This window comes from Atractosteus spatula, chromosome 11 (assembly GCF_055471065.1).
Source record: "Atractosteus spatula isolate fAtrSpa1 chromosome 11, fAtrSpa1.hap1, whole genome shotgun sequence".
Taxonomy (NCBI): Eukaryota; Metazoa; Chordata; class Actinopteri; order Semionotiformes; family Lepisosteidae; genus Atractosteus; species Atractosteus spatula.
This window is the reverse complement of record NC_142716.1, coordinates 33,742,750-33,755,357: the sequence shown is the minus strand read 5'-3', so window position 1 is coordinate 33,755,357 and position 12,608 is coordinate 33,742,750. Positions and strand designations below refer to the sequence as shown.

The 12,608-nt window shown below is 51.9% G+C and overlaps 1 protein-coding gene across 2 annotated transcripts in view; it reads left to right on the top strand.

Annotated features, from left to right (window-relative positions):
* The window catches only part of notch2 (notch receptor 2), a 72,343-nt gene that overhangs the window by 24,747 nt on the left and 34,988 nt on the right, over positions 1–12,608 (top strand). For both annotated transcript variants that reach the window (XM_088927609.1, XM_088927608.1), the window contains exons 3-6: positions 8,613–8,878; positions 9,037–9,375; positions 10,907–11,029; positions 12,137–12,370. In XM_088927609.1, the coding sequence (XP_088783735.1) occupies positions 8,613–8,878; positions 9,037–9,375; positions 10,907–11,029; positions 12,137–12,370 (962 nt within the window). The remainder of the gene's footprint in view (positions 1–8,612; positions 8,879–9,036; positions 9,376–10,906; positions 11,030–12,136; positions 12,371–12,608) is intronic.

The window sequence follows — 12,608 nt, the reverse complement described above, 5'->3', positions numbered from 1 at the left end:
CCAGATCTGCTGGGTGTTTGTCGAGTGCCTTAGTTTCCTCTCACCCCCCTAAGTCTTGCTGGCTTGATTGGCTGTTCTGCATTGCCCCGTGTCCCAGCTCCTGTCTGGGGCACAGAGCAGTGAGATTTGGCCTAGTGCCCTGTGTGTCTGGCTGTGCCTCTCGCCAGCTTCGGCAGCTTGTTGACAGTGAAGGGGTTGTTATAGTGTAGTCCTGCTGTGGAGGAGAGCGGGGGGCTTGTTTGTTTATTGAAAGTCGCCTGAGCAGGTTTGGTCCACCGGTATGCAGAGACCTTGTTCTCAAGGACTGTTTAAAACACGAAACCCCTATCCCTATCCTATCCCTATCCCTATAGGCTTTTTAAACCCCTTTAAAAAGCCCCCTATCCCTAGTACCCCCTGTTGGGAGTTACACAAGGCCTGGGAGAATGCAACACAGCTCTGGGACACCCTCTAGATTTCGGTCTTTGGATACGCCCCAGTCATTCTCACCAAAACAACAGCAACGCAGGTCGTCACAGGGTCTGCAGCTTCAAAGAGCTGCAGTAAAGAGTGCGGATGATATATAGGAGCCTTCAAAGCAGAGGTACGGTTCCCAGCACAGTCCAGCAGCGGTGACACCTCCCTGTCAGTGCCGCGCTGGAGGCGTGGATAATCGGACACAGCCTGGACTGCTCCACATGTGGTTTTTGTTTGCCGGGCACTGGGATGCGTGGTCATGGCTGTACTGGCACGGCTTGTTGCTCATCGGAGCTGTGGTGCAGCGTAGCGCGACACTGGGGCTTCAAACGCTGCGTCATAAAACGGGCGCCCAAAAACACTTTCTACAGCTGTGCTAAAAACGGGGGATAGCCAGCCCTTCATCACAGCCTAGTGCTGCCTGCAAGCCTGCATGGGCAGAATCCACTGCAATATTGCAGAGAAGCACTACATCCAAAAAAGACTTGCTATTCACTAGAATATCAAGAGTGTGCTGGGATGCTTATATTCCACATTTTGTTTCATTCTTAGTTTTAGGCAGACTGTCGTAATAATCATGCAGTATTTAACCAAAACATAACATGTCTAGTAAAAATCTGTAGATAGAAGTGTGCATCAGGAGCCCGCTGTGTGTGTCAGTGTGCATCAGGAGCCTGCTGTGTTGGTCAGTGTGCATCAGGAGCCCGCTGTGTGGGTCATTGTGCATCAGGAGCCCGCTGTGTTGGACAGTGTGCATCAGGGGCCCGCTGTGTTGGACAGTGTGCATCAGGAGCCCGCTGTGTGTGTCATTGTGCATCAGGAGCCTGCTGTGTTGGACAGTGTGCATCAGGAGCCCGCTGTGTGGGTCATTGTGCATCAGGAGCCCGCTGTGTTGGACAGTGTGCATCAGGGGCCCGCTGTGTGTGTCAGTGTGCATCAGGAGCCCGCTGTGTGTGTCAGTGTGCATCAGGAGCTCGCTGTGTGTGTCAGTGTGCATCAGGGGCCCGCTGTGTTGGACAGTGTGCATCAGGAGCCCGCTGTGTGTGTCATTGTGCATCAGGAGCTCGCTGTGTTGGTCAGTGTGCATCAGGAGCTCGCTGTGTTGGACAGTGTGCATCAGGGGCCCGCTGTGTTGGACAGTGTGCATCAGGAGCCCGCTGTGTTGGTCAGTGTGCATCAGGAGCTCGCTGTGTTGGACAGTGTCCATCAGGAGCCCGCTGTGTGTGTCAGTGTGCATCAGGAGCCCGCTGTGTTGGACAGTGTGCATCAGGAGCCCGCTGTGTGTGTCAGTGTGCATCAGGAGCCCGCTGTGTTGGACAGTGTCCATCAGGAGCCCGCTGTGTGTGTCAGTGTGCATCAGGAGCCCGCTGTGTTGGACAGTGTCCATCAGGAGCCCACTGTGTTGGACAGTGTCCATCAGGAGCCCGCTGTGTTGGACAGTGTGCATCAGGGGCCCGCTGTGTGTGTCAGTGTGCATCAGGAGCTCGCTGTGTGTGTCAGTGTGCATCAGGGGCCCGCTGTGTTGGACAGTGTGCATCAGGAGCCCGCTGTGTGTGTCATTGTGCATCAGGAGCTCGCTGTGTTGGTCAGTGTGCATCAGGAGCTCGCTGTGTTGGACAGTGTGCATCAGGGGCCCGCTGTGTTGGACAGTGTGCATCAGGAGCCCGCTGTGTTGGTCAGTGTGCATCAGGAGCCCGCTGTGTTGGTCAGTGTGCATCAGGGGCCCACTGTGTGTGTCAGTGTGCATCAGGAGCTTGCTGTGTTGGACAGTGTCCATCAGGAGCCCGCTGTGTGTGTCAGTGTGCATCAGGAGCCCGCTGTGTTGGACAGTGTGCATCAGGAGCCCGCTGTGTGTGTCAGTGTGCGTCAGGAGCCCGCTGTGTTGGACAGTGTCCATCAGGAGCCCGCTGTGTGTGTCAGTGTTCATCAGGAGCCCGCTGTGTTGGACAGTGTGCATCAGGAGCCCGCTGAGTTGGACAGTGTGCATCAGGAGCCCGCTGTGTTGGACAGTGTCCATCAGGAGCCCGCTGTGTTGGACAGTGTGCATCAGGAGCCTGCTGTGTTGGACAGTGTGCATCAGGAGCCTGCTGAGTTGGACAGTGTCCATCAGGAGCCCGCTGAGTTGGACAGTGTGCATCAGGAGCCCGCTGTGTTGGACAGTGTACATCAGGAGCCCTCTGAGTTGGACAGTGTGCATCAGGAGCCTGCTGTGTTGGACAGTGTGCATCAGGAGCCTGCTGAGTTGGACAGTGTCCATCAGGAGCCCGCTGAGTTGGACAGTGTGCATCAGGAGCCCGCTGTGTTGGACAGTGTACATCAGGAGCCCTCTGAGTTGGACAGTGTGCATCAGGAGCCTGCTGTGTTGGACAGTGTACATCAGGAGCCCGCTGTGTTGGACAGTGTCCATCAGGAGCCCTCTGAGTTGGACAGTGTGCATCAGGAGCCTGCTGTGTTGGACAGTGTCCATCAGGAGCCCGCTGAGTTGGACAGTGTCCATCAGGAGCCCGCTGAGTTGGACAGTGTGCATCAGGAGCCCGCTGTGTTGGACAGTGTACATCAGGAGCCCGCTGTGTTGGACAGTGTCCATCAGGAGCCCGCTGTGTGTGTCATTGTGCATCAGGAGCCCGCTGTGTTGGTCAGTGTGCATCAGGAGCCCGCTGTGTTGGACAGTGTGCATCAGGAGCCCGCTGTGTTGGACAGTGTACATCAGGAGCCCGCTGTGTTGGACAGTGTGCATCAGGAGCCCGCTGTGTTGGACAGTGTGCATCAGGAGCCCGCTGTGTTGGACAGTGTGCATCAGGAGCCCTCTGTGTTGATCAGCACAGTGTAACCGGAGCAGTGACGGGTGTGCTTCTTTGATCCTGGGAGGCTCCTCAATGAGCCATTGTGTGGAGATGTGCATCTCTTCCAGCCCCGACCGGTTTTGGTTACCTGGACGTCCCAGGGGGCTGTGGCATACTGTGATCCCGGGACAATAGGCGCTGACTGGGGCGAGGGGCAGGGGACAGGTATGGAGGGCGGCAGGTGGCTGGCGAACGGCGGGCGTGTCGGCGTGTCCCCAGACAGCGTGCCTTAGCACACCTGACAGCAGGCCCAGCACAGAGCCATGACACACCAGGCCTGCTGGCTGCAGGGGAGAGAGAGGGGTGTTATTTCTCCATCTCATGCACAAGCCCCAGGGAAACTGCAGCAGCTCTGCTTTTCCAGTTCTGTAGAAAGGTGAGAGACTTTTCACTTTCACTGAAGTGCCGGAAGAGAGATGGGAACAGTGCCTTACTGCCCTAGAATGGGAACAGAATCTGAGTATAAAGGGTAAACTGAATAGTTCTTCTAGGATGCTAAGGGTTACCTGACCATTTGTGTGTGAAGATGTGTTGAGGTGGTGTACATGTGTGGAGACATGTGGAGGCAGTGTGTGTGTAATTGTTGACCTGGATTAAAGCGCAGTGTGTTTTAATCTGTTTTAAGTTAGTGTATGTTGAGTGGTGCAGTGATGCAGTGTGCGTCAAGCTGGACAAGAGTAGTGTCTGTGTGCTGAGGAGGATTGAGGCAGCGTGTCTGTGACGATCTGTATCAACAGGTAGAATCTCCTGAGGAGGATTGAGGCAGCGTGTCTGTGAAGATCTGTATCAACAGGTAGAATCTCCTGAGGAAGACTAAGGCAGCGTGTCTGTGATGATCTGTATTAACAGGTAGAGTGTGCTGAGGAGGATTAAGGCAGCGTGTCTGTGACGATCTGTATTAACAGGTAGAATCTCCTGAGGAGGACTAAGGCAGCGTGTCTGTGATGATCTGTATTAACAGGTAGAGTGTGCTGAGGAGGATTAAGGCAGCGTGTCTGTGACGATCTGTATTAACAGGTAGAATCTCCTGAGGAGGACTAAGGCAGCGTGTCTGTGATGATCTGTATTAACAGGTAGAGTGTGCTGAGGAGGATTAAGGCAGCGTGTCTGTGACGATCTGTATTAACAGGTAGAGTGAGCTGAGCTGGAATTAGGCAGTGTGTCTGTGTGGAGCTGGACTAAGCCAGCATGTCAGTGGAGAGCTGTACTAAAGGGGAGCTGCAATGCTATCTTTGTACTTCGGGGTTAGAAAGAATCGGCATTGATGAGTGAATGTCAAACCGCAATGAGAGTAAAATGCACACAGTAACGTCTTAAACCTCCAATTTACATCACAAAATAGATTCAATTTCCAGAATGGGCAGCACCATGTTCTGAGAATCAGAACGAGGCAACAAAACGTCCGGTGATGTGAAGCAGCCCTATTAGATGTGTAAGCAAGCACACTTGGGAACACATTGATTTTTAATCCAGTAGGAATATTGCTCTCGTCTTTGAGACAGTTTTGCCAACTTGCTAGATAACTCTGCATATAGTTCACGTTGGAACATTTCTGCAGTAAAATGTCTGCTGCTAAACCTGTATTTATTTGCTCGTACATCACATTACATTAGTCATTTCAATGACTAGTTAGCAGGAAGGGCTGCTTCACATTCCAATTCACGTGAACTCTTTCTCTCGCCCGTGATGAGACCAGGAGTTTGCAACAATATGGCGACTCTACAGTACTTTCACAAAGTTCACAATTTTGTGCTCAATTCAGAATTTGTCAAATTTTGCGATGACATCAATTATTTTATTTTGTAACCGAGATTTAATAAGCGGTCTGAGAAGTTGAGATTGCAGTTCTGTTTTAACTGGTAGATTGAGCTGAACTGGACTAGGGTGGTGTGTCTGTGCTGAGGAGGACAAAGGCAGCGTGTCTGTGGCGAGCTGTATTAACAAGTAGAGTGTGCTGAGGAGGACTAAGGCAGCGTGTCTGTGGCGAGCTGTATTTACAGGTAGAGTGTGCTGAGGAGGACTAAGGCAGCATGTCTGTGGCGAGATGTATTAACAGGTAGAGTGTGCTGAGGAGGACTAAGGCAGCGTGTCTGTGGCGAGCTGTATTAACAGGTAGAGTGTGCTGAGGAGGACTAAGGCAGCGTGTCTGTGGCGAGATGTATTAACAGGTAGAGTGTGCTGAGGAGGACTAAGGCAGCGTGTCTGTGGCGAGCTGTATTAACAGGTAGAGTGTGCTGAGGAGGACTAAGGCAGCGTGTTTTTGACGATCTGTATTAACAGATATAGTGTGCTGAGGAGGACTAAGGCAGCATGTCTGTGGCGAGCTGTATTAACAGCTAGTGTGTGCTGAGGAGGAATAAGGCAGCATGTCTGTGGTGAACTATATTAAAAGATAGAGTGTGCCGAGGAGGATTAAGGCAGCGTGTCTGTGACGATCTGTATTAACAGGTAGAGTGTGCTGAGGAGTAGTGTGTGTGCTGAGCTGTATTGTGTCTGTGATTAAAGGTGTTAAACTGGTGTGTGACTGTATCGAGGTGCATTGAAGCAATGTGCACGAGTTGACCAAGCTGAAGCAGTGTGTATGTTTGATTGTACTGACGCCCACAATGGAGCTATATTGAGACCGTGTGTGTGCTCCGCTTGACCAAGGCAGTGTGTGTTGAGCTGTTCGAAGTCAAAGTGCGTTTCTGCTATTCACTATGAACAGGATGTGGTTAGGCTCTTGCCAGGTCACAGAGGAGCACGAGGGCACAGCCAGTTCTGCTTTGCACAGGCCCCTCTCTCTCTCTCTGTTTCAACCGTGCCATTCCCCAGTCAGACTGTTAAATGTACTTTTGAGTCACCCGGCTCAACCCCACTTTAAAGAAGACAACAGAGACAGGGGCATGCGGCTGCCTTCAGTGTCGCATTTCCTGTTGTTTGTGAAAGGGCAGGGAAGGAAGTGAGATCAGCCTGATGTCTGTGCCATGCAGGGTGAGCCAGGGTTCGAGGGGAACTCTGGCCTTGCTGGTTTTCACCCAATAAAAGCTCTGATCCCTTGACACCAAGAGTTCCAGGCCCTTCCCAGTCAGATGTCGGCCCAGGCTCCCCCTGCGGCGCCCACACCTGCAGTCCTGGGCGTGTGGTCTCCAGACTGCGGCCCGCGCTCTAGACTGGCTAATAAAAGACAGGCTGGGAGAGCTGAGGCAAGGGTAATGTCCTACAAACAGGGCTGTGGGACTTTATTTGCCCTTCTTGCACAGTAGTCCACCATGAGAAGTCCAATGCAGTTTTGCGATACACAAAAAACCTTACAGTGGTCGAAAAGTTCACAGAAATGTCCGACGCGATAGCCAATGGATAGCCAACGTTTTCTTTGGCTGTCCTGACAGTCTTGTCCTACGATTCATATGAGTTGAATGTACAGTAGCAATCGGTCGGGTTGGAACAATTGAATATTCGCCTCGTTTTTCCACAATATTCCGTAAACTCAGAATGCAAGGTGTCCGGTGTCTCACCTAGCAATAGGATCTTCCCTATCTCTCCAGTTCAGTTCCTTAGAGCTCCCAGCCAGAAGATTCCTGACTCCTTATGCTCCTCTTTAGAAAAACTTATACACTGTACATACAGGGAACACTACTCCTGGTGCTGCTGATCTGCTGTTGTCTGTTGTCTGAACTGCTGTTGTCTCCCAGGCCCAGAACTAAGGCAGCCCTGAAATCTCAAGTCACACAATATTCTGGTTGCCAAAGAAAAGGCTTTCATACGCTACAGTAAAGATGTCTTTTTCGAGGTCCCGGCGTTTATTTTAGTGCTTGTCCGGCTCAGTGTTTCCTGAAGGTGCAGGTGATTCTCCCTCAGCTGACTGCTCTGTCTGCCTGCGGGCTTCAGCTCGGTTTATTTTTGGTGTCGTCTGTCTTTCGAGATTAGAAGACCGGCATCTGAAAGCCTGCACCATAGTCATATCCTGGCTACGGCCAGAGCAGTGCTGTGCTTTGCTGACACAGTGAGCACCCGCGCGCGCCGCTGTGAAAGTGTGATCTGGATTTAAAAACCATCAATCCTGCGGGCGGGCTAACAGACACGTTTAAGACCGTAAAATAAGTTAGAATGCTTGACAACAAGAACAAAAGGAGGCCCTTTGACCCACCTAGCCCTATGGATAATCAGTCATTAATCGATCCAGGCATCTGAAACAGCTCTGTTTTGAAAGAAACCAAGGTATCGGCTTCAGGAACAAGGCTGGGCAGCTTGTTCCATACCCACGCAACCCTTTGTGTAGGCAAGCGCTTCTGGAACTTAGGACAAATGCCTTTGATGTTCTCTGATGAATCAGTCATCAAATCAACCGTTCTAGAATGGTCAGTACATTCAATTGAGAATTGTACTTGATTAGAAGTTGTTGTAGCATAGAATATATGAAATGAATAATAGTAACTCAGGCTTTGCAGTAAACAAACATTTACTCGTGCTGTTTCTAGAGATGTCACATATCACCCCCCACAAAACCCCAAAAGGTCGACACTTTTGTAAGTATTACCAGCTCTTGCGTGTGTTGAGAATGTGTTTTTTTCTGTTTTGGGATCAAGTAAACAGTTGTAGTCCATAATTGACTAGTTTGATGCATGCCAAAGAGTTAGTTTAGTTTCGCAATCTGAATGAAAGAGATTAGCTTCCCTGTAGTTCCTGTCACACTTGTAGATTATAACGTTGAGCAGCCTGGCAAGTTCAGTGGTGTTTTTTGCTCGTTAGGTGACCTTTCTAAACTTTAGGTGTCATATTTCTTACTTCTTGTCTTCTTTCCTTCGTATAATATGAGTACTGTATGAAATATTGCTCATTTCGCAGCGTGAGGTACCTGTGTGCTTGCACTGCACTGCTTACTTCAGATCCACAGTGCATTATGTTGACATCTTTTAGATAACTCGACTCATGTTATTGCACTGTTCATACGGCAGTGTGCAGTTTCACGAGTTAACTTATTAGATTGACACTTCTGTAGCCAGCAGTTTTAACACATCTGAAAAATGACTTCCTCAAGTCTGCAGTGCAAGTTAGCATATTTGAAAAGCTGCAGGCAGCGAGTCCATAGCAGTCCTTTGCTTTCGGGGCCTGCTCGTTTGTCTGCGATGGGGGATCAGTTATCAGTGTGGTGGGCCTGTGCACGTGACAGGCAGTGAAAAGCAGAACACGCACAGTAACGCAATGTTCACGTCTCCATCTGGCTGTGCACCCCTTCCTAGGGGTGGCGGCCGCTGTCAGCAGGGGCAGGGAAACGAAGCTCTTCCTCCGCCACGATGTCTGACGCGTGCCTGTGCGTTCCTGTACCCGCAGTTGTGTCTCCGGCTTCCTGGGGGAGTACTGCCAGCACAGAAACCCCTGCCGCCAGGACTCCTGTCAGAACGGGGGAAACTGCAGCGCCACGCTGAAGGGGGTGCTGGTGGAGACCAGCTGCCTTTGCCCCCTGGGATACACGGGCAGCCAGTGCGAGACGGCCCTCCGGACACCATGTCACCCCAACAACACCTGCCAGAACAACGGCGAGTGCCGCCTGCTGACACTGGACAAATACCAGTGCCTGTGTCCCGTGGGCTGGACTGGTAAGACATCAGTTTCTACCGCACAGCTGAGCACCGAGTTCATTGTTGCGTTTTGCGTCATGTATGATCGTGTCTGTTCGCGGTGCACACGAGCAGGCATGGTCCAGGGTACGGGATTACAAGCCTGCACCTCTCTGCCCTCTCCCCGAACCCCCCAGGTCAGGACTGTGAGCAGGTAGACACCTGCGCCTCCAGCCCCTGCGAGAACGGCGGCGCGTGCTCCACGCTCCCCGGGTCTCGTTTCTCTTGCGCCTGCCCGCCCGGCTACGCGGGCGCCACCTGCCGGAACGACATCGACGAGTGCGCCGCCTCGATGCCCTGCCGCAACAAGGGCGTCTGCCTCAACACGCCCGGGTCGTACCGCTGCCAGTGCCAGGCGGGCCACACCGGCCACCACTGCGAGAGCGTGTACCAGCCCTGCAACCCCTCGCCGTGCCTCAACGGGGGAACCTGCCGGCAGACCTCGGACCGCTCCTATGAGTGCCACTGCCTTCCAGGTGAGGGGCTGTCATCGGCCCATCGGTCAGTCGGGCAGTCAGCTCCTGCTGTGTGGCGACGCCTTTCCCTGGCAAGACCCAGCCGAACAGGGAAGAAGGAGATGGGATTGAAAGCCATGCTGAGGGGGAAAGGCAGTGAGAGAAATCTATTGCTTATTAAGATAAGATACAAGATCACTTTATTGGCCGTATACAATTTCTTGTATTAGGAATTTGTCTTTTCGCATACCCCAACTCACGCTCCATGAGACACACAGACAGGGAGAGAAGCTTGGAGTCAGAGCGCAGGGTCAGCCATTTATACGGCGCCCCTGGAGCAGTGGGGGGTAAGGGTCTTGCTCAGGGGCCCAACGGAGTAGGATTCCTCTGCCGGCCGCGGGATACGAACCGGCAGCCTTCCAGCCACAGGCTCGGATCCTTAGCCACAGAACCACCGCTCCACGTAACAAGCTATTATGTAGCTCGCCTTAAAGGGTTTTAAACGTTAGCTTCTTCTGCACGTTGTCGTTTGGCTGTGTGATGGTTCTGAAAAGTTAAAGAGAGACGTCAGCGGAATGAAAAATAAAAATGCACAAAGGAGCCGTCAAAGGCGAGAGGGATGTAGCAGGGCGGTGAACGAGAGAGTGAGGACGAGTGCAGATACAGCACAGAAAGCCAAAGGAAGAAGGGCGATTGAGAAAAAGAGAGGCGTGCTGCACAGAAGAGGTGGTGGGAGCAGAAGTCGTGAGAGAAACAGACAGACTGTGTGATAGAGAAGTTGCAGAATCCCAAGCCACTTCCTGGCCTGGTGTGTGTCAGTGCAGAGGAATCCAGACTGGTTGGGTCAGTTTGTTTGGCTGCAGTTCAGGCTCTGGTGAAGAACTGATTGAGTTAAGGCGGTGGGATTTCCTCCCAGTGAAACTTCAAGAGCTTGAGGGTGTCTGGAACAAGCCACACAGCCAGGCTGTTGAAGCCTTTACCCTGGCTTTTTTCAAGAAACAGCTTGATGCGAATGAATTAGCTACTAACTACAACACAGGTTAGGGGTTTAGTAGATGTCTCCTCTTGTTTGTAACTGTTCTTATGTTAAGTTCAGAGAAAGGAGGCTGTATTTGATATTCATCAACCTGTAACCCTTACAGAATTTAGGTCCCAGTTTCACAGAGTGAACAACCTATGCCCTGATCAAAAATCAGTGTTCTCCAGTTCCTGACATTCTGTGGGAAGGATTAAGTGACAGAGGAAGGGGTGTCTCTGGTGGTTGATGGGTGCAGGTGCAGATACTGGATGGAAGGGATAGGACAGAGCAGTGGTAACACAGATTTTTATTTTCATTGTGATACGCGTAAACACAGGGAAGGAGAATGCCTTTCCACCTACCTCACGTCTGCTGTTGTATTTGAAAACAAACATAATGTCCCTTTCAACACTGAAGCCTTCTGTTACTGTTGGACTGAGAACAGGCATTTCATAGTCACCTCTTGCTCTCTTTTTTGTATTCTTTATCTCCCCCTCTTTCTCCTTTTCCCTATCTCTGTTTCCATGCTTGCAGGCTTCAATGGGACGAATTGTGAGAACAACATCGATGACTGTCCCAATCACCAGTGCCAGAATGGAGGCACTTGCATGGATGGAGTCAACACCTACAACTGCCAGTGTCCGCCAGAGTGGACAGGTAAGTGTGTATGGTGAGGGTAGAGAGGCAGGTGTGTGTGTGCCTTGTGTAGGTAGACAGCCAGGTGAGTGTGTGCCTGGTGGAGGTAGAGGGGTAGACAGCCAGGTGAGCTTGTGCCTGGTGGAGGTAGAGGGGTAGATAGCCAGGTGAGCATGTGTCTGGTGGGGGTAGATAGCCAGGCGAGCGTTTGTCTGGTGGAGGTAGAGGGGTAGACAGCCAGGTAAGCATGTGTCTGGTGGGGGTAGATAGCCAGGCGAGCGTTTGTCTGGTGGAGGTAGAGGGGTAGACAGCCAGGTGAACGTGCGTCTGGTGGGGGTAGACAGCCAGGCTTGCTCATGTACCTGTTGGGGATAGAGAGATAAGAAGCAGAGAGGGGAAGAGAGATAATGAAGGAGAGTTGGACAGAGAAGGAAGAGGAGAAATAGGAGATAGGGAGAGTTGGCTGTAGTAAGCAGACAGCGTGCTATACGCAACGTGACTGGGACTGCATTCAAAGTGCTGTGTCAGTGGATCTCTCAGGAGTGCTGGCAGTGTGCCCTCTAGCCTGACCAAATCTTTCTGTATCACTGGCACATACGCAAGTCTCCAGACAAGGTGGGGGATGGGAAAGAGGGGATCATTTTGGTAAAGAAACTCCTGTTTTAAATCATTGCCTTCAGCAGGAACCCTTATTCAAACCAGCATAAAAAGCTCATTTAAATCTATATAACGACGTACTCAATTATTTAAACCAGGTAAGGGCAGAACAGTTCCACCAGTTTTGATAAGGCAGATCCTTTAATGAAAATGGTTAACTACATGCAAATTTGCATCGTCCTGCAGTTGTTTTCAAGGGTTTGAAGTTTCAGGCTTTTGGGGTGGAGCCACAGGACTGTTTGTGACCCCATCATGAGAGCTAGTTTCTCGGAGGCCAGGGGCACATACCTTCCCCACCTCTTACAAAATGTAACCAGAGTCTCGTTCTCTTCCCCCTTCCGAAGTCGGTTCTCTCTCTCCCACGTCTGTCTCCGCCCCTGCTGGTCTTGCGTTTCTCCCCGTCTCTCTCCTAGTCGTGTCTTTTTATCCCTGCCTCTCCGCCTCACGGTCTCCCTGCCCCTCCTCCCCCAGGCCAGTTCTGCACGGAGGACGTGGACGAGTGCCGGCTGCAGCCCAACGCCTGCCAGAACGGGGGCACGTGCAGCAACGTGCCGGGCTCGTACAACTGCGTGTGCGTCAACGGCTGGAGCGGGCAGGACTGCAGCGAGAACATCGACGACTGCGCCGCCGCCCCCTGCACCACGGGCTCCACCTGCATCGACCGCGTGGCCTCCTTCTACTGCAAATGTCCCCCCGGAAAAACAGGTGCCAGTCCCGTTTCCCATTTCCCGTTTCCCGTTTCCCGTTTCCCGTTTCCCGTTGCGGGGTTCCAGTAGCGACTCCCGTGCTTGCCTGTTTCTGAGGGGAATCGTGGGCCGAATGTCCTGGTGTAGCGCAGTGTTGCGCATCATCAGCGTTTATTTGACAGCGGCACACCAGCCTTGAAGACCCAATTCACAGTCTTCACTAGTGCCTGATGTGACAAAACATATTCGGTGCCAGA